We start from the raw sequence: 26,526 nt of genomic DNA, 5'->3' as shown, positions 1-26,526 counted from the left end.
AAATCTAAAATGTATGCAGCCCTATAGTTTCTCTTGATATCAGCATGTTCACAGGTGTTCTTTTTTTTTTTTTATACAGGGACCAGATGCCCCACTGAGGAGTCCTGCTGACTTCAACATTCACATGAGTACATGAACATGGTAAATGAAAAATCAAACACCTTGGAAATGACAGGTATGTACTATGTTTCAGGAATGGCACAAATGTATGTGACTGTTCAAGTCTCTGTCTTTAGATCAGTGTGTTAAATAATGTGCTTTTTTGTCCTTTGTTGTGTATCTTTGGATTATGTTGTGTTGTAAATAAATCCAAACATTTAAAAAGCCATTCTTTTTTAAATCTCCTCATTCTTTGTGCAATGTTGCTCAGAATGATAGGGCCTGATAGCACCTAATAGGGCCATTAGGGGAGGGTCTTTGTCTTTCTCAAGTGTGAAAGCAATTAATATTCATGATGTGTTCACGCCTCTTCGCATAAAGCTTTCTTACACAAACATGTCTTACAAATTTAAAATCAATATATTGTTTTATCTGAATGAGTTGTCAGGATGATTTTCACATAGATTTGGAGCAAATATTTTAGGCTACGTGATACAATTTTCAAAAGTCTTGTGAAGAAATAATCAGTATGGGTTTCATGGCCTTATTTCAGTGACAATTTTTTTTTTTCACAAACCACGCATAAATGTCATTATCTCAAAACTACAAACTTTTACATACATGCTGCTGACATATTATTGTAGCAGAGTTTGTGCTGAATACAGTGTAATCAGACTTTAGCCATGAAAATGTCACAAGGAACAGAAATAAGCACAAATGTCAGAGCATGTCAGAACACCTCCAGGGCCCAGAAAACACCTCAGACCCCAGAGGGTTTTAAACATCTGTTCCTTAGATACTTTATATGGGGAATAAATGTAATTTTATTATTTTAATCATTATTTCCCCCTCATTCTGTGGAGTTTGTTTGCAAGCATCTCTGCAATGTCTTTATTCCCAAAATAGCATTACTATCAGTATTTCTGTTTGTAGAAGTAATGCTGTGTGCGTGTTTAGCATGTGGTGGTAACGTGTATATCTGTACATACTAATGGGAGTGACATACACACCACATTCTCTGTGAAAACAAAATCATCTCTTTTGCTGTTAATTCAGCTATGGCTATGATCCCAAGAGAATAACACAAACATAAAACAGAAACAAACCTCCTGTGCAATTAAATCCACCTCATTTTTAGTCCCCCCATAAGCTGCCCCAGATTTAAAAGAAGAATGCAATACTTTAAGAAGAAGAATTTGACTGAGGTTTAAGCATAAAGCTTAGCAAAACAGGACAAATGGCTTGATAATGACAGTAAAAAAAGTAGCATCAGCGACTCACGTGGTCGTCAAAGTGTTACCACAACAATGAAGATCAATGAAGGCTTTATTCCAGTCAAATAAAAAGGGCATGTTTACGAAGTTTTTTGTCATGGGTCTGCTCAAAAATTCGTCTTGAAAGGAATTCTATGACGATTTCTAACATAAGCTGCATACCGCAAAACACATGTGAACACACTGATCTCAACACATACATACTCACTTAAGTGTAATTGGGGCATTTCCCATGTATGTGAGGAAAAATAAATGTAAGCCATGGGTTCTCAAGCAGTAAAGCAGCCAATGTCAAAAATAAAGCACCACAACACACCATCTGCAGAGCACACGCTAACCAGACAACAATAGAAATGACTCACATCAGGAAACCACCACAATTTAAATCTGTCCTTTTGTGGTCTAAACCAGTCTGGTGGAGTATTACTCAGACCTGAGTGTTTACTGTTGCACACATGTTGTGTTTAACAATGTGTTTGTCTCTTTGTCCTACCTGTACTTGGCCCTTGCCCATGATCTTGTCCACAATCTCATTATCGTCCTTATTGATCTTTGATTTGTCATAACACTTCTCATAGCACAGGATCCGCAGACACTGAGAGCCCTCCAGCTCTATTTCAAACTCCTGTAGGATAACAAATAAATGAATTGACAGATACATGATGGTAATAATTGGTTAGGTGAATCTTATTTATCATCATGACAAAGCTCACCTCGTTCCACGTTGGTTCTGTTGTGTCCCTGAACACGCGCGTTTTGGCCTTACTGACGAAGTAACCGAAAGAGTCTACCTCCAGCGTACAGTACATATCTACAGAGAGAACACAATAATAATGACCTCATGAGGAAAAAAAAAAACATTCATAAAAAATGGTCATTCGAAAGCTGTTGTTACATACACACACCTGCAAAAACAAAATTTGAATTCTGTATTATTTGATGTCCGAGGTTTGATACCCATAAACAGCCGTACAGGAAGAGTAACAATCTATATTCCTTGGCAGGAGAATTTTTTTTTTAATATATATTATAAATTATTTTATATAAATTTAATTTAATTTAATATTACATAATGTATAGTGTCACATATGTTTATTTTTATTCATATTTTATACTAAAATTACTAATACTACTAAAATAAATTTTTTAAAGAAATTAATACTTTTATACAGCAAGGATGCATTAAACTGATTAAAAGAGACAGTAAAGACATTTAAAATTTCTATTTCACACAAATGCTGTTCTTTTGAACTTACTATTCATCAAAGAAAATATGCATCACAGTTTCCAAAAAAAAAAAAAAAAAATTAAGCAGCACAACTGTGTTCATCATGGATAATAATAAGATAACAATGTTTCTTGAGCAGCAAATCAACATATTAGAAAGATGTGACTCAGAAATGGCTGTTGAAAATCAGCATTGCCATCACATGAATAAATTACATTTTATAATCCAATAAAATATATATATTTTTAAATTGTAATAATATTTCACAGCATTACTAGTATTTTTTTATACTAATATTAGTATTTTTGATCAAATAAAATTAGTGGTGGGCATAGATTAATTTTTTTAATCTAGATTAATCTCACTGTAATCTTGGAATTAATATAGATTAATCTAGATTAAAATGGCTCATTTGAATTCTGCCGAAGGCATTCAGAATATGTGTGCGCTACCCAAATAATGACTAAAGGGCACGTGTTTCTTAAATACAAAGTGACATTTAAAAGAACTTGTGAAGAAATGCCAGAGATTTTTTTTGTTTTTTTTTATTCAAATTAACTTAAATTTTTTTTTTTTACTTTGATGAGCATATAAAACAAAACAGCTCCTTGGAAAAAAAATAAATGTAGCCTAATATTGTAGTAGTTATAAACAAAGGTCTATTTTTAGTTCAGATTAACATTTGAGGGCAGCAATTTTATTCATAATGTCAAAATAAAACCAACGTAATGTTACTTGAATGCATTATAGCCTACTATTCCTGCCAAACTTCCATGGTTGCAGTTAGTTTTACTACAGTAAATCCATGGTAAATGTTGCAGATCTGTGGACACTGGATAGTTCATTCATGGCACAATGTTTCTTCCTGGCTTACGCACTGTTTGATCCGTTAATAACGGGAGAAATGTGAATGTTTCTCACTAGTTAAGTAAAGTTACTTAAGTAGCGAATTCAAATTATTTATTTACTGGATCTCTTGATCAAGATCGGCTCGCGCTGCTTTGGTCCAAACTGATAAACGACGGTCCGTCAACCACACAGTAACGAGTAGCTCAGTTTCGTTCCGCTTGCATTACGTTTGCCATTTGATGTCGGACAATGTTGTGGTCGCGCCAGCATCTCTTACATTATGAGCGCGCTTGCCACGCACGACCCGCCTACATTTGAAATAACGAAATTTTGGTCGGCAGGAAAAATGGTCCAACGAACCGTTCGGTTTGAAAATGCGTACCGAACACCGAACCGAATCCGCGCTAAAATCTCAAGGTGAAAGTCATCATAGCTTGCTTAGTATAGACCCGGCTCCCAACCCAACTTTGAGAATAGATTAACGGTGATATTTTTTTTTATCGCCCGATAAGAGTCTCACGTTAACGCAGCACGTTAACGCCGATAACGGCCCACCACTAAATAAAATACAGCCATAGTGAGTACAAGAGACTTCTTTCAATTTTGTTTAAAAAATCGTATTGACCCCAACCTTTTGAACGGTAGTGTAACTTCTATTACAGTACATTGCTATTAATAATATATTGCTATTAACACAATAAGTCCATGCACTACAGATTCTGAGACAGTTTAGGGGGTTTTAGGCATTAAAATATGAAAAGGCATTAAAGGCATTAAAACACCCCATTCCCATGGTACAATCATTTTAATGTACAGCCTCTCAGGTTTTATTGCTTTTATAAATATGTTTATATTAATTTAGCACTTTAGCATTTCACAATTTTAAAAAATTGCACACTCCGTATGATTAATTACTTTGTGTTTATTAATCAAGGCATAGGTTATAAGTGAGTGTATCTTTACATTTTCATGGTTCACCACGTAGACATGGTGTCAGCACTTAAAACCTTGAAAGATTTTTTCAACCCTACTGGTCTATCATATATTAAGAAAAAAATCCATATGTGTCAATATTGGCACACAATACAGTGTATTAACCCCTCTCAGAGTCTTTTGGCGGAACAGGCACACAAGGACAAAGGAACAGGCACAGTTGGTGGGACAACCACCAGTGAACACAGCATTTGTCTTATCTATGCGTCTAAAGGTCTAAACACACCAAACCGAAGGCAAAGAACTAGCGCAAATTAAAGCCGAATGTGTTGTCGCCTCGCATCGAGGAAAAAATCTGTGATAGAACACAACAAAAGGACTACAGGTAACTGTCAACTAGCAAGCTTGTTCTGCACCTGCGTCTAAAGACGATAACGGTCTATTTAAGCATATATATTTGCCTATATTTGTCATTCAAAAAAGGAACTGCAGGTATACAAACCATAAAGCGCTGCTTTGCGTCGCAAAGCAAAGCGTTGGTGTCGTGCTTACTGTTTGGAATATCAATCATGCTGATCACGATCTTTATTCCAGTCCACTCATTTATTATGAAAATATTCGCGCAGTGGAATGCTCAGGTAAGATGACGTAAAACTACCGCCTTGACTTCTTTGATTGCTTTCATCACTTTTGCTCTTAATCTTGTGCACAGATTTGTTTGCTAAACTGAACAGCCAATCAGAGTTTTCTCTCACCGATGGCCCGAAGCTGATTCTACATGTTGAATCGGGTTTCTTTGAGACTGGCTTTTTGATTCACCTCCAGCTCGCACTGTAACATGTAAAGTCCATGTTCACACCGTTTTCACAACTTCATCTAAACATTATTCATCCCCCCACCCAGCTTTATGTGTTGTGGGTTTCGTGAGAATGGAGATGGAATGTAGATGTATAAGTTATGCGATTAAAAGAGCAAAAAGGAGGGCTACGAAATCTCCCAGGACAACTTGCAGTGCTACATATCATGGAGGCTGAAAAAAGAACAACGCCACAGACAAAGGTGGCAGGTAAATGGCGGTAACATTGGCTTTCTGAACATTTATGTTAGTTTGTGGGGTAAAACTGTGGCCTTTTAAAAATGGCGGGTACCTGTGTTTTGGCATGGGTTCGGAAAATCAACATACACTTATGTCACTGATAGCTCCTATTGTGCTGGGTTAGACCCTATTCTGAAGAGGGAGCTAATTTATTCCCACCCCCCATTTCTTTATAATGAAACTGTATGAGCATGCAAACACACCAGCTTTATTGGCAGTGCATTCCGCACATGGCTAGAATGATTGTTTTCATGAGATGACACCACAATGTCATCAGTGGGAATTTCAGGGGTTTCTTTGAGACTGGCTTTTTGATTTGGGGTCAATTCAGTTAATAAAATCATGGTGGAAACAATTTGCCCCTAGTGCAAAATAAGTACACCTTAGAATACATTTAAAAAGAGTACTTATTATGAATATAATATACTTTAAAATAATATATTTAAGTGTGAACTGAATGTAATGTTTCCGGACACTTAATTGCATGTTAATTGATATTAAATGAAAATGTATTATAGCAGGGGTCTTTATCAGGGCTTAGGCAATAGAGACATGATGAAGCAGGGACCCCCGATACAAAATGTGTCAAACAGAGTAACATATTAGGCATATAGCCTTCGATATTAATAGAAACTAACTATATTGTGATTAAGAATAAGTTATATTATGTTAAGACAGTAGATCAGAACTATGCACATTGTTGTTGCACATATCTGTATATTACTTTTCATTATTAAAATTGAGATTTATGCACCATAATAAATAAAATAACATGTTGTGAAATCACAATTCATTAGTTGTTTTCAGAGTCATACATTTTTAATTAATCAGATGGACAATTAAACATTTACCTGAACTTTAGTTGCTAGTTTATTAAAAATTCACAAATTAATTTGTCTAGTCAACTAGATGGGCAATTTAACATTTACTTGAACTTTGGTTTAAAGTTTACTAAACCTTAACATTTTAACTTTGCTGTGAGATGGACAATTAAGAATGGAAGCAATAGGTATGTGAAACGAGTGAGGGTTTTCTAGTAATGTGCTGATATAGCAATAGCAATGTACAGTGAGACATTTAAGTCATTACTTTCACAAATAATTAGAATAGAATTTAAAAAAATATATTAATAAGAATATTTTTCAAGCAATCTACAAATCTGTATTAGTCTGCATTTAGCCTACATTACGCGTATCTATTTTGACATACAGTATTTTTGTCCCATGCAAGTATCACTGTTAATTGCAATTTCAAGAGTGAATCCTACATTTATGTGTCGATGTCATTTCCAAAACTTTGCAGCGTGTAATTGGCCATCGGTCCTCTTAGCAGCATGAAAAACAACACTTTTATTCAATGGTTAATTCTACTTAGCCTCGAAAGCTGGAAAGAGCGCAAATTCAAAAATTGTGAGTGTTTGCCAAATCTGTTTCGCCAATAATATTATATTATTACAGTATTAACTGAGGGTGCTCTTGCTTTTGTTTCAGAGTGCTTATATTTAAATTTGACTGTGATATTTTTTTTTAACTCATGTTTTAATTTTTTTTAACAAAATATTATTTGTGATCAAACATTAACCCCTTTCACACAGTGCTTTGAACCCGGGAAATTGCCGGCAAATTGCCAGAGTGCCTTCTGTGTGAACGCAAACATGACCCGGGATTGATGCCGGGATCGATGCCAGGTTGGGGACCTAGTAACATTGCCGCGTTCAGTCCCGGAACGCGCGCTGTGTGAACAAAAGCCGTAATAATGCCGTGTCGTAGTGATGACGCTGAAGCGCATGATCGTTCGCCAGCTGTGAAACGGTACGTAATGCGCAAGTTTATGATCAAATCAGAGAAAAAAATACACAAGCGTGGTTTCTCGAGAGAGAAATCGCAGCTCATAAGCAAACTTAAGACGCTGCGGAGACATTACAAGTCACATCGATGTCACGTGTCTTTACGGGTTGTGTGTGAACGCACTCTCTGATTCCGGAAAATCACTGGCAGTGTGAATGAACCAAAATCAAACGAACCCGGGTCAAATCCCGGGTCACTTTATATGTGTTTTTTCCGGAATCTCTGTGTGAAAGGGGCTATTAATTGGCAGACACCCTGCAGTACCACTGCAGAACCCCAGTTGAAGACCCTTGTATTATAGTTAACATTTATATTAAACACAATTACCTGAACTTTAGAGGGCTTTTAGACCCACTTATAGCTATTGAGTACAGTACACGTTTATGTAATTTCATAATTACTTCTATTTTCTTTAAAATTTTATTAAAGTGTACTGCTGAATGTACTAATATGCATTTATGATAAACTAAAACATACTTTTGTTTGTCACGTTTTAAATGTAATCATAATTGCATATTTGTTATGAAGTTTAGAACATTTAAAACATTTTCACTGTGAATGTAATATTGAATAACACACTACAGTTAAAATTGTAAACAAGTACTTTATGTTAATCAACACATCAAAATTATTGTACTACTTTAAAGCACAACAAAAGATTATTAAAACATGATTTAAAACATACTTAGCAACCCTTTAGTTTCTCACCCTTGTCATTCCAAAATTTTTAGAATTATTTTCTTCCACAGAACATAAAAAGCTATTCTGAAAATGTGTCAGTGTTGTTTTTGTTCATGCATTTAGAAGTTAATGGGTTAAACGCTGAAGCTTACCAGAAAAAAGTTTATAATGGGCCTACTTCATTTCCCATCATTCTCTGGGGCAGCACAAATATAAAACAAAATAAATGTGAAGCATGAATTACACACCTAATACACAATATTTGTTTAACATTTTGTTATATTAGGGCCAAAATATTTTTTGTGAGCTTTTGAACTCAAGTAGGAATGACCTTCCTTCCTTATTTCCTTCCTTCCTGCCTTACTTATTGCTGTTATATTTTTCTCAGCTTTGATTGTATATTATGTGTAAATGAAAAGAAAGTAAAAAATCCATTCTTAAATGATGAATTCCTAAATGAAAAGACCTTTACCAGAACCATCCTTCACTAATGGCCCATTTCCCGCAGCCCTACTGCCCTCGCTCTCAATACTAAAAACATGAAATAAGGGCAGCTATATCTCTCCTCATGGTCAGATGAGGCTTTAGTTTTTAGTAGCACTAGGCACAGAAACCTAGTTTTCAGAGAACAGTAAATGTATTTATAAAAACATATAAATATCCAAGAAACATGAATCAGGATTAAAAAAAAAATGGAAACGATTGGTAAGGGAAGGTGCTCAGGTTTGCAGACGGTGACCACTGAGTGACCACATCGAACCTCAATGAGAGTGGCGCTTCCGTGCAGTGATTTTTAAAGGGTCCAGGCATAAAAGTGGGCTCTTAAAGACTGATATAGTGCACCATCATTCCTTCAGCCATGCTTTTGACTCGCCATGTGAGGTTTGTGTATAGCAAAAAACTCAATGAGAAGCTTCTTCAAGAGGTTGTCATTGAAAGGTTCCATTAGACAAAAAAAGTGATGAATAAATAATCTCACACTGTAAAAATAAAAGGTGCCTGGAGAAACCTTTTGGGGTTCTTCACTTTGCCACACCAGCGGAACAGTCTGTAGATCCTCTAGGCACCCTTTAAAAAGGGGTGGTTCTCTGAGGAACCACACAAGTTTCCTGATGAACTCTTATATTAGGCACTGTGTGGAACCACTTTGGGTGCCTCCAGGAACCAAATTTAATTTTTTAAAAAAAATTTAATTTCATGTTGTTACTATGGTTACCTTTGACTTCTATTATAATAAACAAATTGAACCAAATACAAAATAAGAATTGTTTATTACATATTTGATATTCATTTTTATACATACACTTCCATGCACATGGGAAAAAAAACTATAGATTAATATCAATGAATACACAAAAAAATTGTATAATACATAAGCAACATGAATAATCAACCATGTATATACAATAGATAAACAAGAAAAGACATCTCAACAAAATGCATAGAAACACATATTATGTTCCACAAAATAAATCAATGTAAAAAAATTACATTTTGACTAATTAAAAATGTCCATCTTCACTTAACTTTAAAACATTTGTGTTTCAGTCCGATGGTAAGTCTGACATCACTGTTTCCAAGTCCAAAAGCTCTATCAGATGCCAAAAACAAACAAACAGTGCTAATATGCACTCATTGTTCTGTAATATTCCTGAAAATTATGATCCTAACCTTTATCTCTATACCGAAATCTCAGATGGTTAGTTAGTCAGCTATTTTGAATCATAAAATTTTGAAGTTTGGGATGCCGTAGACTGGAGACTGTAATGTACACTATGGCTTTTGAAAAGCTTAAATGTGTGACTTGAATCAACAGTGTTCATAAATGATTGTTGAGTATTCTCACTAGAAACAAGATAGAGGAAGTAGAAGTAGAGGCATCGACCCGGAAACAGTATTAAGGTGCAGTAAAATTATCTTTTGTTCTGTGAATATTCACTGGTGAATTCCAGTCATTGCAATAAGTATCCACACGGTCAGCAATTTCATTTGTGGTCAAAAATGTCACTATGGGACCAAGTTGGTGTAAGGTACTTAAAGAGTTAGAAAAGTTCAAAGGTACAGCATCGTTTTCCGTTTGTTTTTCCTCTTTTCTGGTGGATGGTCCAGGCACTTCAATGATTTTCAGGTCTACAGGAGGATTTTTATTAGAGATGCACCGATTACAATTTTCTGGGCCGATTCCGATTTCCGATTTTTCATTAAGTTTGACCTGCCGATACCGATTTTAGCCGATTCCGATTTCATTTTTTCTAACCACTTTACAGCACACACAAATATTTATTTTATATCTTTTCTGTAATAGAACATTTTACAATTTGCATAGTTCACACACATCTAAAGTGCAATGTTATGGAAGAACCATTTCCTTTTCACATTCAATATCCAATAATTTTTTTATATATGTATTTAGCAAACTAAACATCTGTATGAAAACAGGGAATGGCAATAAAATAATATATAAATAAAATATAAAATAAATATAGCCTTGCAGTATAAAGATATTTCTCAAAGGCAAGCACACACACACACAGGCCTATTGCAATCACTTACAAACTGAATAATAAAACAAGTTTAAATGGGTACATTTTCTATAAATATTAGTCTTCGTTTTCTTTTCTGACATAGCCTACTCCAGTTCTTGTTAAAACACGCAAATTCTGTGCATTTTGGGCACTTTTTTGTGAAACCCTATTTAGGCTATTTTGTCCATCAAAAGTGTGCTTTCCCTTTAATTGAGCGTGAGCAGTGCAGCAAATAGACTCGGCGCCGAAACACGCGATTCACTGCTCGCGACGCTCCTGCTTGACACTCACGCGCTGCTCCTGCCCGAATGCACTCATTGATTAACATGCACGCCGAAAAAAAATACGCGCTTGCGGTCTGAACGAACGGACATAATTCACGAGGTTTTCTACATGTGTGTTCCGTGTGCACGTGTGATGCTGATGTTGCGCGATGTTAATCATGCGGCGCCCGAGTGCATTTGACCGGCATAAAATCGGCATTTGTCAGACTGACCGGCCGGTCGCCGGTCACGGCCGATCACGTGAAAATCGGCCAATTCCGGTCACCAGCCGATCAATCGGTGCATCTCTAATTTTTATTCTTGTTCAAACTTGTATTTCAGCTTACCGAGATCCATGCAAAGTACACAATTTACTGTTAGTAATGTTATTAAAGTGATAGTTGTGAAATTGAAATAATTTCCTCAGCCTTGTGACGTTCCAAACCTGTTTGACTTTCTGTCTGTGGAACCCAAAAGCAGATCTCAGGCATAATGCAACCCCAGTCACCATTAAATTTCACTGCATGAAACACAAGCAGAAAAAAATTGTGTAAATCATACATGAAACCATTCTTATGTACACTTGTTTAGTTCAATTCAATGCAACAATTTATGTAAAAATGGTTAAGCTCCAAAAATGTCCCAGAAAAGATCCTAAAAATAATCAATGAGTTCACAACTCATGTGTTATGGGTTGTGTTGTAAGTCTTCTGAAGCCATATAATAGCCTTTTCCCTTTTTTTTGTCGAAAAAGACTAAACTTGAAGTTATAATTCAGAGTTAAAATGTCTTATATTCAAATGCAAATGATAAAGATATAAGACAAAATGCATAGCATTATTTGTGAACCAAACCTGTGATATTATTTTTCTGAGTAACATGAATGAGATTTGAGAGCATGAGGGAAGATTTTCAGAGAATAACCGATTAAAAAAACAAGTACACAGTCAAACAATACAATTTCACACAGAGAAAGTTCATAGTAGTACTTGCATGTGGTGCAGGTAACTTACTGTAATTCAATGTTGCCACTGAAATGTTCAGATTAGTTTAGAAATGTACTGGTTGTTCTGGGTAAACAAAAGAACAAAGCTGATTATTCACAACATAATATTTATTGACCAGTAAATGGCTTTAAAATGGTATTTGAGAGAATGAGGGCACCTGTAGTAACGTTAAGTAAAGTTAGGCTAAACAAAAACAGACCAAACTATATTAACGTTAACCTGCTTTTGTTATTCATAACAAACGGCAATGACAACAGCAGGAATCAGCTAAATTAGTTAGGCTATATCAGCAATTTGAAGACATAGTTGTACAGAATATGTTGATTTGAATGACTAAATCAATCTAAGACAATAAGTCAATAATTTCCATTTGTTCATTAGATCAACGTAGTTAGCATCGCGGCTAAAACCTTCATACCAGATACTGTGCAATAAACGAGTGGTAAACACTGTAAAAACGTAGTAATGTATAATAAATTTAGTTTATATATATTTGTGTGTGTTTGAATATATAGTGAGTAGACTCTGTATTTATATTTATTTGGCGAGTTTACAAACCTTGTAACAGTGAGCCGAACAAACGGCGGAAGTTTTGATGAGAGGAGCCGTTACTTTCAAACCCGATGACGTCGATCAGCTGAGCTTTGTTGCGCGCGAGCAGCGCGAGCATCTGAAGCGACGACAGCAGAGGAATAGCAGCAGTTTCGTGACAGAATAAAACTTCTCTCCTCCTGGTTCTTCTTCTTCATATTATTAATATTATTATTATTATTTAGTGTTGTTGTTTAAGGTTTAAATTACTTAATAAAATAGGCCTATACTAAATAAATGTAAGCTACCCAAGTGAAAAAGACGTAGGCTGTTAAATGTAATAAAATGCATTAAAGTATATTTGTATTGTAGGTCTACTAAAGACACTCAAGTACATTTTTAATGCATTTAGTCTTTTTCACCTGGGTATGTTGAATCAAACTTAAGTAGCCTATAATAATAATAATAGGATAATAATAATCTTATTCTGGCCTCACTGAACCATTGGGTTCCTCCAGATGTTAAATGTTAAAAGATCTTCCAATAACCCTTTTATCACATTCAAGTTCCTCTATTTTCCCCCAAAGCACTTCGAGGTCTCATGGTAATGAAAAGGTGACTCCAGAACCTCTGAACTAAATACAAAGTGCTTAAAGGATCCCATAAGTTCCAGCAAGAACCTCAAAGATTGTCAATGCTCCTCCAGTAACCCTACTATAGGAGAAAGAGCTTTGAGGCACCTAAATTACATTTTGAAGTTCCTTGAGTATCCGACAGGATATTTGAGGCTCCTTTAGTTTTTACAGTGCAGAGTAATAAAACTAAGAGGTTTGGCACAATGGTGCATATGTAGAAAGACAATAACTACTGATGGTCCTGTATTATACAAAGAGTGTAACTGTTAAGGGTTTTAAATTTGACCCAAATGTTCATGGTTGCTCCACACAATGGTAATTGTAAGTGCCGTAATCTGGGGGAGGAACCGCATCATCTGGCTGATGTTCCCAGATGAAATGAGCTGGTGATGAGAGCCATATGGCAGCTGGCCCATTCACACACACTGTATACTTGCAGATGAGTTTATTTTCTACAGATTAGGAACCTTTATAGAGGGATATGTAGTGATGAGTTATGCTGTTATATTCAGGATATTGTATCCGTTATTTTTCTTATGATTATTATTAAAAATGAGTTCACCCGATTCTGCTCTTCATGCTGATCCCATTCAACATCTTACATTAAGATGTCTCCAAGTCTTACGAAAATTGTGTTAGATGACCTTTGGACTGAGCCACAAAGCCATTACAAAACAGATTTTTTTTTTATTCATCTTGGTTCAAAAGTTATGATGTCGCGAACTTAACGAGGTCGACACAAAATTGGTTCAGAGGCTGCATCTCGGTCAAACTTTGATCAATCGTAAAGAAAATTGGCTTCATCAGAACCCTGATATGAGGGTCCATGCCAAAATTTGGGAATAGCGCCACCTACAGGTCATGAGGAAATGGCTCATCTGAAAAATGGCTATTTTTGTCAGAATCAGAATCTTGGTGTCTATGGATTCTCTGTGTCATGCCATATCCGTGGATACTGATTCTGCCCGGATTGGACAAACCACGTGTCCGCCATTTTGAAATTTGACATGATAAATTGCAATATCTTTTATACAATTTGACATATCTTCACAAAATTTGGTAGGGATCATCGACCACATGTCCTGAAGGTACCTGAGACGTAGCAGACGTTCCAGAGATGTACGTTTCATTTTTGAAAAAATGGTTATAACTTTGGAAAACCTTGTTCAAAATTTGATTCATCATATTTGATATATCATTAGTTATTTTTTAACAATGTGACTGTTCAACATATTGAAGCAAATGAAACACATTTTTTAGCTACTCCTACCACAAATTTTGCTAAATTAAATCAGCTCAGATGATCTTTGGACCAACCCGCACTGAAATGACTGAACAGATTTTTGATACTCACTACCGTTCCTGAGAAATATCTCTCCAAATGACCCTGTATGTGTTTGTGTCCTTTTGCTAGTTGGCAAGCTAACCAGTTGCCATTCTTTAATGTGGCTCTTCAGCTATCAGGTTAACCATAAGCTACATTAGCATTAAGTTAGCTTAGCATGCTAATCTGGTTAACATGCTAAGTAATGCTTTTGTGTGCTCATTCTCACACTGAAAGCTCTCCTTGGCAGCCTGCTGAATCAGTGTCAACTGAGTGGCACAATCTGAAATTCCTTGTGCCCCGAAACGTTTAGGTTGTGGGTTCCAATCCTGTTTGGCACATGCCCAGACCGCAAGAAGTAGTGGTTCTAAAGTTGCTTCTGTTCCAGACATAGTGTCTTTCTGAGAATGATCTCAACTGTACTTATTAAATGTAACATGCGGTGCATTTATATACAAACTCTTCATTTTGAGTTGATTTTGACTTGAACTATGGAATTTCTGCATCTTGGTAGACAAGGCAAGGCATGCAGGCAGGTAGGGAAGGCAGAGAAGGCAAGAAAGTTGCATTGCTGGCTTGGCCACGTATAACTACTTGCAGTTCTTGTTACATTAATGTTAATTATTTTTACTATATTATAAATTTTTTGATTTTTATCGTACTCTACTGTTCAAAAGTTTGGGGTAAGACTTTACATACTTTTTATTATACTCAGCAAGGCTGCATTTATTTGATCAAAAATACAGTACAAACAGTTAAATTGTGAACTATTATTAAAAAAAATTAAAAACTGTTTTTTTTTTATTTTATTTAAATATATTTTAAAAAGTAATTTATTCAAGGATTCAAGGATTTTTTATTGTCATTCCATACACGGTTACATGAAGGAACGAAACTAAGTTACTAAGGTCCCGGTCAAAGCACAAGATGAAACATTAACCAATAAAAACATTAGAATCTAAGGTGTATGTTTAAGCAGCGTCATCAATAAATAGCATAATAAGCAATACAAAACTAGAATAAACAATGCAAATATAAGACAATAATTAGTGCAATAATTAGTAATAAATAAGAACATAATCAAATAGTATTGCACCTAAAAAATCTATAAAGTAGACATTATTGTTCATAAAAAGTCTAAATAGAACTGTTATTTAAAAAAAAAACATTGAAACATTACACATACAAGTATCTATGTTGTTGCACGCAAAGTAAAAGAACAAGAATTGAGCGCAAAACGGGGCAAACAGTCCATAGGCAGGGTGGGAAGAGTCCTTGATAATACTGGCCGCCCTGTCCCTGCATCTACTACTGTAAATATCCTCAATTGTGATGTGATGATACTCTCCACCTACACATATAGAAGGATGTAAGGACTGTAATGCCCAGACCAGCCCGCTTGAGCCTCCTCAAGAAGTACAACCGTTGATTGGCCGCCTTTATTATACTAATGGCATTAGTATGCCAAGTTAGGTCATAGTCCACTGCTATATCATCTGCAAATTTCACAATGTGGTTGCTTGAAAAGTAACTGAGCAGTCATAGGTCAGCAGAGAGTAAAGCAGGGGACTCAATACACATCCCTGGGGAGAGCCAGTGTTGAGGATAATGTAAGAGGAAGTGATACTGTGGATTCTAAAAGTCTGTCTCCTATTTGTAAAGAAGACCAATACCCAGTTGAATAATGCTGGACTCATTCAGAGCGCCTCCAACTTGTGCACCAGTTTTTGTGGTATGATTGTGTTAAAAGCAGAGCTAAAATCAAGAAAAAGCAGTCTCACATAAGAGTCCCAATTTTCCAGGTGGGTGAGGGCCATATGTACAACATACAAGACGGCATCTGCAGTACATCTGTTCCCTCTATATGCATACTGGTGGGGGTCAATGCTGAAGTCGATTCCTTTTTTTATTTGTTCCATGACCAACCACTCAAAGCATTCATTACTATTGGAGTTAGTGCTACTGGGCTGTAGTCATTTAGGCACTAAACTGTTGAAATCTTTGGAACACGGATAATGGTTGTAGATTTAAAGCATGATGGTACCTTGGCTTGAAAGAGTGAGATGTTAAATATGTCTGTTAGTACCTCAGATAGCTATAATGCAAAGTCTTTCAGAACCTGGCCGTGAATGCTGTCTGGGCCAGCTTCCTTGCAGGGCTTGACTTTCAGGAGGGACCTCCTGATATCCACTATGGTTACACTGGGAAGCAGCACATCCAATGAGAATGCAAGTCTGGTGCTAGGGCAGGGTTTTTCCTGCATAGAGAATTATGAGGCGGCCGCCTCCGTCAAATTTCGTGCTGCCTCCGGCTCTCGACAAAACTCAGACAGACAGTCAAGACAGACAGTCATACACTTTTTCCACCGTGACGGTTCTGTTGCAGTTACCGCTTGTGTCCATTCTCAAACCGTATAGTGCTGCTGCTGCGCGCAGTGCACGGATAAGTAATAAAAACATTCCATTCCAATTAATCGAGGGTGGATGACAGATAAATAATTTTGTGTTGAGTTTAATAAAGACACGGAACTCTCATCACGGTAAAACGCAATGAACGTGCGTCACTTTACTTTCGTTTTCAACAACGTAATTCTCTTCATGGAAAACCAATCAAGGAAAACATATCAGGAGGACTCGACAATAACGCTTGTCTGGGACCATATACTTTGTCCGGGACACGTGTGTTTTTTTTCTTTCTTTCTTTTTTGAAGGGAAAAATGAGAGAGAATTGTAGCCCATCCGGACAAATGCCCTGATTTAAAAAAAAAATGTAATCTAAAAATATTCCGTATCACCGAAAACGTGAGGGTGATTCTGTTTTATTTAATTTAATGTAAGTGGCGATTGATAGCCTATAGTTGATAATAATATAGGCCTAACTTACCTAATGTACTGACGGTAACAAAGTTGCGCTGTTGAGGCTCGTGCTGTTATTTATAACATATTATAGTTAAGAAACAATATATAGCCTAGGCTACACACGACCAGAGTGATGTTTTCCTGAATGCCATCAAGATTGAAACCGAGACTGATTTCATAACAGTTCAATAAACAAATAGTTAAAATTAAGTCACTTACATTTGAGACGCAATGACTGTTTTTGTTCTGTTTCTGCAGCGAAAATAGTTCCAAACAAAGATCACAGCAGAACCATCGCGCATCTCACAGCAACACTCAGCCGTGTTTCATTACTGAATGATTCAGCGTTTTGAACGAATCGATTGAGTCAAAGATTCAATTACCTATTCATAAACTGCCTCATTCTGAATGAATCAGCCATTTGAACGAATCGTTTGAATGAATGACTCAATGACTCGTTCATTAAGACGGTCGCCTGCCGCCTCCTACTGGCGGTTTTGTTTCATAAAGTATCATTCTTTTCAACATTCCTTATTTGTTTATTCACTAGAGGGAGCGGGGGCCGGTGAGAGGATTTTTCACGAGTGAAGATATTACTGCGCCAAGTCGAAGTGCTCACAAGCACTTGCTATGGTATTCCGCCATACAATATAGTTATCCATTTTACACGCTTAGAAAAGCGCAACGTTTTGTTTTGTGTCACCGTCCTAGGTCGAGTTTCACTACGCGAGTAACTGTATTTAAATAGGGAAAATGTGGAGGTGTTTGGTAGCTTCTCTGCTTGGCCCATATTGAATGAACTGGGCTAAGCTAAGTGCTAACAAAGTTTCGCCGCAAGACAGAGCGATTTAGTGCACGCACTGAGACGAGAGAGGTATGTATCAACTCGTCTTAGTTAAAGGGGGGGTGAAATGCTCATTTTCACTCAATCTCCTGTTAATCTTATTACCTATAGAGTAATATTGCATCCTTCATATCTCCAAAAAGTCTTTTGTTTTATTAAATTTTTAACAGAAAGATAGGCTGTACCGAGTCTTTCCGGAAAAAAACGAGCGGCTGGGGGCGGGCCCTGTGGGCGAAGCTAAAGCTGTGTGCTAACGCGCCAAGCTAGTGACAACACACAGAGACATTTGTTCAACAAACAGTTTTACTCACCGTCCGGTTCCAACGCACGACCGCGAACCTTTATCATTGTGACTGCTCGATCCTTAAGCATTAGACGATCTGCAAATCCGTCGATATGGGCTTTGTTTATAAAACAATCATCGTCGAAATGCAGGGAACAACAGTCTTACACAACTCCGTTTATGCTCAGAAAAACAAACTCCATCCACTGGTGCCTTAACACCGGGTTCTTTGGGAATCTGTGCAGGGTTGTCTTGCCCTGGCAACCAAAAACACACTTCTTTGGTGACATTGACTTCCCAAAAGCCGGGCAGGGCGCTTTGATGGCGAACTGCTTTCACTCTCTTGCTCTAGTCTACGAGTGCGCGCGCGGCCGCGATCTTACCGGAGAAGTGCCCTTAGGACCCATATAAGGAAATTCCGCCCTATCTTACGTAAGACAGAGCCATACTCGAAAAAAACTTTCCGAAACTTGTGACAACCCGGAAGGAGTATTTTTGGAACAAAAATACTCCTTCAAACGTACAACTTAGTTTTTGAAACTTTGTCCATGTTTAGCATGGGAATCCAACTCTTTACCAGTGTAGAAAACTCAGTATGCATGAAATAGCATTTCACCCCCCCTTTAAGGGAATAACATAGTTTAATATGAAAAAACGGTGGAGTATCCCTTTAAGATTAAAACAAATTAAAAATATTGCGTGAGACAATATACAATGCTAAACACTTTAAACAGTAAAGTAAGTTAAGATATTAATTATATTAAGTTAATTATTTATTAGTGAATAAAAGTGACATGATCTAATTAAATGCATGTTAAATTCAGCAGGTGTGGATTGAAACGGAAGGTCGAGTTCTGGCCCAATTTGTCAGCGGCCTAGGTTCCAGAAGTATTTTACCATTCCCTTTCCCCAAATATATTTTTAAAAAGTCTTGATCTTGAAGAGTCTTAAAGTCATAAACAGAAAGAACCAAACCAGCCAGCTACAAGGTGAATCACAACATTAGAAACTTTGATTTGAAGCAAAAAGGTCTTTGAAAATCTGATAAAAAGACAAAGGTACAAGACCATGTACTTAACAGCTGTAATGAGGGAAAAGAACTACAATCCATGAAGCATTGCGAACGACAACCAAATTAAAAACAATGGAGAAACTATTGATGTGACCTCTCTGGTGGGGAAGGAGCCAAAGTTAGTGTGGTAGGTTACCAGCTAGATATAGTGTGCCCCACTTGTATGCACAGCTCAGGCACTCAATGAGTGTTGTTTGTGTACATGCAAAATGTACAAACTTACTGCATTTGCTGTGTTTGGATGCTGATAGGTTCGCAAAGCCATGAGTATCAATAGTAATGCAACGGGCGCCATTGTTGATGGAAGGCTTGTTCGAGATGCATCGGAGCGGCGCGGACCGATCGGAGCTGCGGGAGTGTTTGGAAAGCATACGACTCCTTGTGCTTTTGGATCGCTTTCACAGTGCTTTGATGTCATGCGCCGATCGGTCTGTGAGAAGCCGAACCATCTCGAACAAGCCTGATGTGTTTGTGTTTGGCGCTGCCGCGCTAGAGTTGCTGGTTAACGTGAGATGTATACAGTGACATAAGATCTGGCTCTGTGGTGGCTCTCTGGCCTGTGGAAAGGCAAACCGGTTCTTAGAAAGCTCGTCAGTCGAACCAACTCCGAACTGGCAATTGCTCTGGCTCTGAACTAGCACCCGGTTCTTGTTGGTGGAAAAGGGGTATAAGTGCAACTCTATGGAATTGTGAAGTTGCTCTATTAAGACTCTGATGCTCTAAAGAGAGAAACAAAGAAGTTATGCAAGAAGTGAGTTTGGGAAGTTTGAAAACAGCAACAGAGACAACGACCACAAGCTTAGCGCCCCCATTTTCAAGATCTGCACCAACTTCAGAATCTTCTCTTCAGAGATCCTCCAGATCTGCGCGTTCCAGATTGCCCGGATCTTCTGTACGGTCTTCAGAATCTTCTCTTCAAGGCTCCTTCATCTGCGTGTTCCAAAATAAGGACGTTCTCTGTGCTCCAGAAGTTCAACGTTCACAAGTACTTTGCGTTAAAGGCTGTGAAACGGATTCCAACTCCTTTCATCCCACTGCAACGTTGCCCAGCTCAGCAAGTGAAAGACATTGCCGCTCGGACTTAGCACGTCACCAGGCAGAACGTAAATATCACTTTACCAAACCTCTTTCCAGAGACCTTGGCATTAGTGTATATTGTCAGTAGGGTTGGGTATCGAGCAAGCATGCTCATAATTGAAGCGACGCGGTCGTGATTTGGTGCAACGCGCTCGTTTTTCCAGGCGCGCCGATGCCTCGGCGAGATGAAAACATCTCAACTTTTCAGAATGCCGCAAGCGCACCGCAGGTCATGTGACAAAAACCAACTGACCTTTCCGTAACAACATCGAAAGCTCGGCTGAACAGCTGATCATAGCTGTACAGGGCGGTTTTTATTTCTCATCTCTATAAATATATCTAGTAGTAAAAGCTAATGCAAGGGCTAGAAATCAAATAATAATTTGCTGATACTTCCTCGTCATCATGGAGAGCGCAGTTCATGGTTGCATAGCAACGACAGACGCCACGGGAGCGCAGGCGCTTGTGGAAAGGAGGAGAGAGACGCAATATGTGAACGGCTCCTAATTCAGGATAAACTGAGAATCTATTTGGTTTAAAATCGTTTTTGTTTTGTTTAAAATACAACATCAGACAACTACACAGAATAACATGTTCCAGTCTTTTTTTTTTTTTTTTAAATACTCATTTGGATCTTTAATTCAAGCATGTTTAAAACTAATTAATTAAGTGTCTCATTCATAAATGCCTGTTTAATTAATGGATGATTCACCGTTTTTTAATGAATCTCTAGATTCTTCCTGAATAAATGATTCAATGAAAAAAAAAAAATTAACAGTCGATTTTTGCCACCTACTGGAGTAACAATGTAATCAGCACAATCTTTATTTGAAGAGACTCCTTTCACTTTAGCCATTTTATTGGTTATTGCTTAAAATTAGCATGAATAAAAGGTAGAAATATTTATTCTTCAAGTATTTGCCCTTTTTTTTCTCTCCAAAAAATATTGGAATCGGAAACAAGAATTGACAAGAACCGGATTTGATAAGCAGAATCAGAATCAGAATAACTGCCATATTAACATCCGACTCAGTCCCTTGCATTTATCAGTCTTTGTTTTGAACTTTATCCATTCAGTAGTTGTTAGTTAATCGTGTCTATCCTTTTGTTAATAAAACCCTTTTATTACACTTGTGTCTTCCTTGTGTTGATAATACAATAAGAGGCTCTACAAGTTAACGATATCTCACAAATCCTTCAGATAGATTGGTCAGATGACGAACTTCCGCCAATTTATATCATTCTAATTCAGTCAACAATCTTCCATGATTGTTCTTTTTTATTTGTTTTGTTCTGAAGCTAAGCAGGGTTGAGCCTGGTCACTACCTGGGTGGGAGACTCCCTGGGAAAAGTAGGTTGCTGCTGGAAGACGTTAGTGAGGGCAGGAGGGGGAGGTGCTCACCCTGTGGTCTGTGTGGGTCCTAAAGGGGGTCGCACACCGGACGTGCAGCTCAGCGCCGCGCAGCGCAGCGCCACGTCTTTTAAATTCGAACACATTATTCTCTATGAGAGTACACACACCGGCGGCGCCTTTTGGCGTCTGTCCGCGGCGCCCAGCAACGGCTCAGGACCGTGTTCAAAATCCTGCCGCGCCACAGAGCGCCATTTACATAGTTTTATATTAAATTTACATTTATGTGTCTCAAATCGTAGTTAATGTATATACGGACTTCACCCTGTGCGGCAATATACATTTAGTTTTATATTTACAGAAATCAGAAAATTGTTGATGTTATCGGATTTTCCAGTGAGAGTTGTCCTAGACGTGGCGCGGCGCGGCGCTGAGCTGCGCGTCCGGTGTGCGACCCGCTTAATGCCCCAGTATAGTGACAGAGACACTATACTGTCAAAAAGCACCATCCTTCGGATGAGAAGTTAAACCGAGGTCCTGACATTCTGTGTTCTGTGGTCATTAAAAATCCCAGAATGTCTTTCGAAAAAGAGAAGGGGTGTAACCCCGGCATCCTGGCCAAATTTGCCCATTGGCCTCTGTCCATCATGGCCTCCAAATCATCCCCATATATTCTGATTGGCTTCATCTCTGTCTCCTCTCCACCAGTAAGCTGTTGTGTGGTGGGCGTCCTTGCGCAATATGGCTGACGTCGCATCATCCAGGTGGATGCTGCACATTGGTGGTGGTTGAGGAGATTCCCCCCTTCTATGTAAAGCGCTTTGAGTACCCAGAAAAGTGCTATATAAATGTAACTAATTATTATTATTATTATTACAGTTATATGCAATAGTGTTTACAGCTAAATGATGGGAAGTTCATCTTATGTGAACACATGAAAAAATGTGTAGTTTCTCAGTCACACTCTTCCTCTTTCATCCCAACATGCCAAAACTACAATGTCTACAGCTAATTACTTGTTCTCTGCATAATAAAAATAATGCTGATTTATAAAGCTGTTAACTATAGTCTTATTTTATTAACTATTAAAATGAACTATTATTAAAATTAACTACAGTATTTTCCTTTAAAACATCTAAGGTAGGTTTTTTATAAGGTTTTTATGTTTTTTTTTTTAAGAAACTGAAATTGACATTATTGAGTTATTATGCAGGATAAATGTTTGTTCTAGTCTTACATTCTACAAAACAACACAATAGAAAAAAGCAAAACACACAGTCTGCTAATGGCATGTAAAATGGACAAGACACTTTAACTTACTGGCAGATTCTTTCAGGCCCATGGCTTTATGGACGATCACATGCAGGAAGCCATATAGACCAGGAGATTCTTCGTCTGGAAGAAACAAGAAACACTCAGTAAGTGTATGTGTGTCTGAGAGGGAAATTAGTGAATTTATGAAGTGTGCAACTCTTTGCTTTAGTCATCTTTGAACAACAGTTCTCAAAGGGAAAGACGACACCTGGTGTATCCCAAAGCACTAGTATCTAGTAATCTCTGTTTCCCTCTCTGTGCTCATCAGTAAGAATGTGAGCAGCTGGTGATTGAGTTTATGTCTGTTATAATTTTAACAGTCCTATTCTAATAGCAAATCTCCTGTCTGTGTGATCCATTTCTCTGCTGGACTGGTGATAGTAAATATCAGGCTATCTGACAAGCATTGTTATCAGTACTGAAAAAAATCAGTCAGTAATGTAAAGTCAGATTGACTAGAAATATGACTGACTAAAAGTTTCGAAGGGGAGTGCTTTTATAATTGTGATGTCATGCACTAGTTGCAAGATCTATTACATACAGATCAGATCAAGTCAAGAGTCACAGCCCCCTGACTTAGGCTGGTCTGCACTGGAAACACTGATGAAGAACTCTGTAAATTAGTGCTGGTGGAAAGAATGCATATGTCAGAGAAAATGAAAACAGTGTCACATAACTGAGAGTCTACAGCTGCCTCAACTAAAACCGTGAGTTTGGATATCCATTCCAAAAGAGTTTAACATCATGTGAACTGGATTAAATAAAAACATGATTAATGAAAACAATATTTATGATAAGCCCCAGAAAATGTGAGAATTCTTATGGACTTAAAGGCTCTTGTCCTGAGAGGAAACCTGCTACACGTGAGGGGTCTCCAGGATCACAGAACCAGTGACCACTTCAGGGTGGCCTTGACCGAATCTCTCACATACACACAGAGTGGCTTATTGTATCAATATTAGAAGCAGTGGGTGGCAGTGCTCAAGTTGCAGTCTCTCTTTCTCTACATTTATTTAGCAGGAAGTGAAATAGCAGAGAAGCTCTTTGAACCTACACCGCCTCGTCAGAACAACACAAGAGAGAGTAAACAATCATGGACCTGATGGTGTTTGTGGACATGAGATCATAATCCAGTCCAAAAGTAAGAATCAAATGTAATCTCATCATTCAGTTTGATTAAACTCAGACTCACCTTAAAGAAAAAGTCAAATCATCTCTGCTCCAATAGCATCACTACATCATTGCAAAAAAAGGCTGTTTTGAAACACCTTTCCTTCACAAACCCCTCATCTACCTTTAAAGACGAGTCAACTTTGCAGCGTGTAAAGACAGTTAGGAACCATTGAGTTTTGTTCTTGCATGTTAAGCAAGAATGTTTGAACTTCACATTTACCATATTTGATGTGCTCTATGTTGTTGATCAGTGTTTCTTTAGGCATCTTTATGGCCACACGCGTGAGCGGCGCAAATTTCTTTCGGCGTGCCGTGCACATTAACCAATGAGTGCATTCACATTGGGAGCAGGAGCAGCAAGTGAGCGCCTAGCAGGAGCGTCGTGTGAGAAGCAGTGAAGAGGGGGTTTTGGCACCGAGTCTATATTTGCTGAACTGCACTAGAAATTGAGTATGAAATTAGAAATAGTGAAATTTATTTTGTCCACACTTTTGATGGACAAAATAAATGTGATTTCACACAAAAAGTGTGCTTTAAAAGCAAGTACTGTTCGATTAGCATTTGCCGGGTTGTGGAGTGTCTGAAAAGTGTCATACTGTAATCTGTGTTGGTTGCCGTTTATCTGTGCAATGTGAAGTGGCCTTTGTTTTCTTGAATTTTACTTTCGATTCCTGAATTTAAATTTAGTTTTAAATTCCAAGTCAATTATTGAACCTATAAATGTAATATAGGTAATAGAGCAAACAGGATGTAGAAATGCAATTCTAATCATAATATTATTCAATTATTTAATGACATTAAATTAAAATGAACTGAAATTTTTTGAAAGTTTAAGACAATAAAAGAAATGTTTGTCAAGACGAATTTTTATAGCTTAAACTATTGCTCAAAGTTTGAAAGTTTTAGGCTTTAGACTATAATGTATTCACTACTGAACTTTTATGCAATCAATTCTACCTCCTTTAATTACAATTCAAATTCAACGTGTGTTGCAGCCAATTCAGTTCAAATTGAACTGATGACTTGAGTCAATTCTTAAATTCAGAATTTTGCCAAAACTGGAATAAAAAGCAACAAATGTTTAAAAACATAAAGAGATCTTAAAAGCCTCATAATTCATTTTGGTGTTGGTATCTCACATTCTAAATTAATTTAAATTCACAACAAGCATCCCGAAACCATAGTGTTTCATGAACCCACATTTAACCAGTCCTTTTGTGATGCATCAAAGCAATAACTAGGACCTTTTCTGTTCTAAGCTCAAGCACTGAACAGCAGCCGGCCATCATTTAATAACTGTTCCCTTTTGAGTTCCCAGTGTCACCGTTCCTTTCATAATGAAGACAAACACTTCTTACAGTCCTGATTTGTCAGCTCAAACTACTGGTATCCAGAGGAATGAGAGTATTTGTGAGTGTAAATGGGGTTCATGGGGCATGTGGCAGGGTTTACATTCCTTCACCAGATGCTCCTCATTTCACCTCATTCCCTGTATCTTAAATTTCATAGCAGGAGGGATGTTGTGGGGTTCAGGGGATGATCAGAGGGGTTCTTTCTGTGTCACGCATACAGTAATATATATGAATATGAATATATATGATTCTAATGGCTCAACAACAGCATTCTCCTCTCAAACCAATATTTTATTTATTTATTTATTTATTTAATGTTGCAGTGTGGTCAGAGCATTGATAACAAAATAAATAAATAAATAAAATAAATAAGAATTCAGAATAAAAGAATTAAAGAATAAATACATAAATTAAACAGTTTTAATCTGATTATTTGTAATAATGGAATTATTTATTGAAAGAAACAAAACACTTGAGTGGTATGCATTAAGTTGTATGTATTATATAGCAAATCTCCATTGCATCATTGTTGAATCATCGAAGGATGTAAACTATATTATAACATGGCTCTGTGAAATACTTGATTCTGATTAGTCAATCGCACCACCCAGCGGTATGTTATTCCCCGATAACAACCAGTAAAAACGGATAACACAGGCTCATCCGAGTAACTGAAGTCAGCGCTATACGATTGCTAGGAACGTTTTTTCTTTTGTGGAAGTTTTGCGTTTGGTGAGCTAATAAAATATTAAAACTCAAATCTATATTCTGCGTACAATTATTTAATTATGTCATCCGGGTATGGACTCACTCTCTTGTTTCATGCAAATGCAGCTGCTGCCATTTTGCAACAATTGTTTTGTATACTGTAATGGATTATAAGATAACGAACAGGTAAGATTTAAAAAAA

The 26,526-nt window shown here is 37.3% G+C and overlaps 1 protein-coding gene across 5 annotated transcripts in view; it reads right to left on the bottom strand.

The window, feature by feature from the left end:
* The window catches only part of abr (ABR activator of RhoGEF and GTPase), a 488,870-nt gene that overhangs the window by 124,206 nt on the left and 338,138 nt on the right, over positions 1–26,526 (bottom strand). For all 5 annotated transcript variants that reach the window (XM_079870546.1, XM_079870547.1, XM_079870548.1 and 2 more), the window contains 3 exons: positions 23,098–23,172; positions 2,087–2,184; positions 1,867–1,998 (listed from right to left, as the gene is read on the bottom strand). In XM_079870546.1, the coding sequence (XP_079726672.1) occupies positions 1,867–1,998; positions 2,087–2,184; positions 23,098–23,172 (305 nt within the window). The remainder of the gene's footprint in view (positions 1–1,866; positions 1,999–2,086; positions 2,185–23,097; positions 23,173–26,526) is intronic.

The sequence above is a fragment of the Squalius cephalus genome (assembly GCF_949319135.1).
Source record: "Squalius cephalus genome assembly, chromosome: 5".
Taxonomy (NCBI): domain Eukaryota; kingdom Metazoa; phylum Chordata; class Actinopteri; order Cypriniformes; family Leuciscidae; genus Squalius; species Squalius cephalus.
The sequence above is the reverse complement of the archived record's forward strand: the minus strand, read 5'-3'. Positions and strand labels throughout refer to the sequence as shown.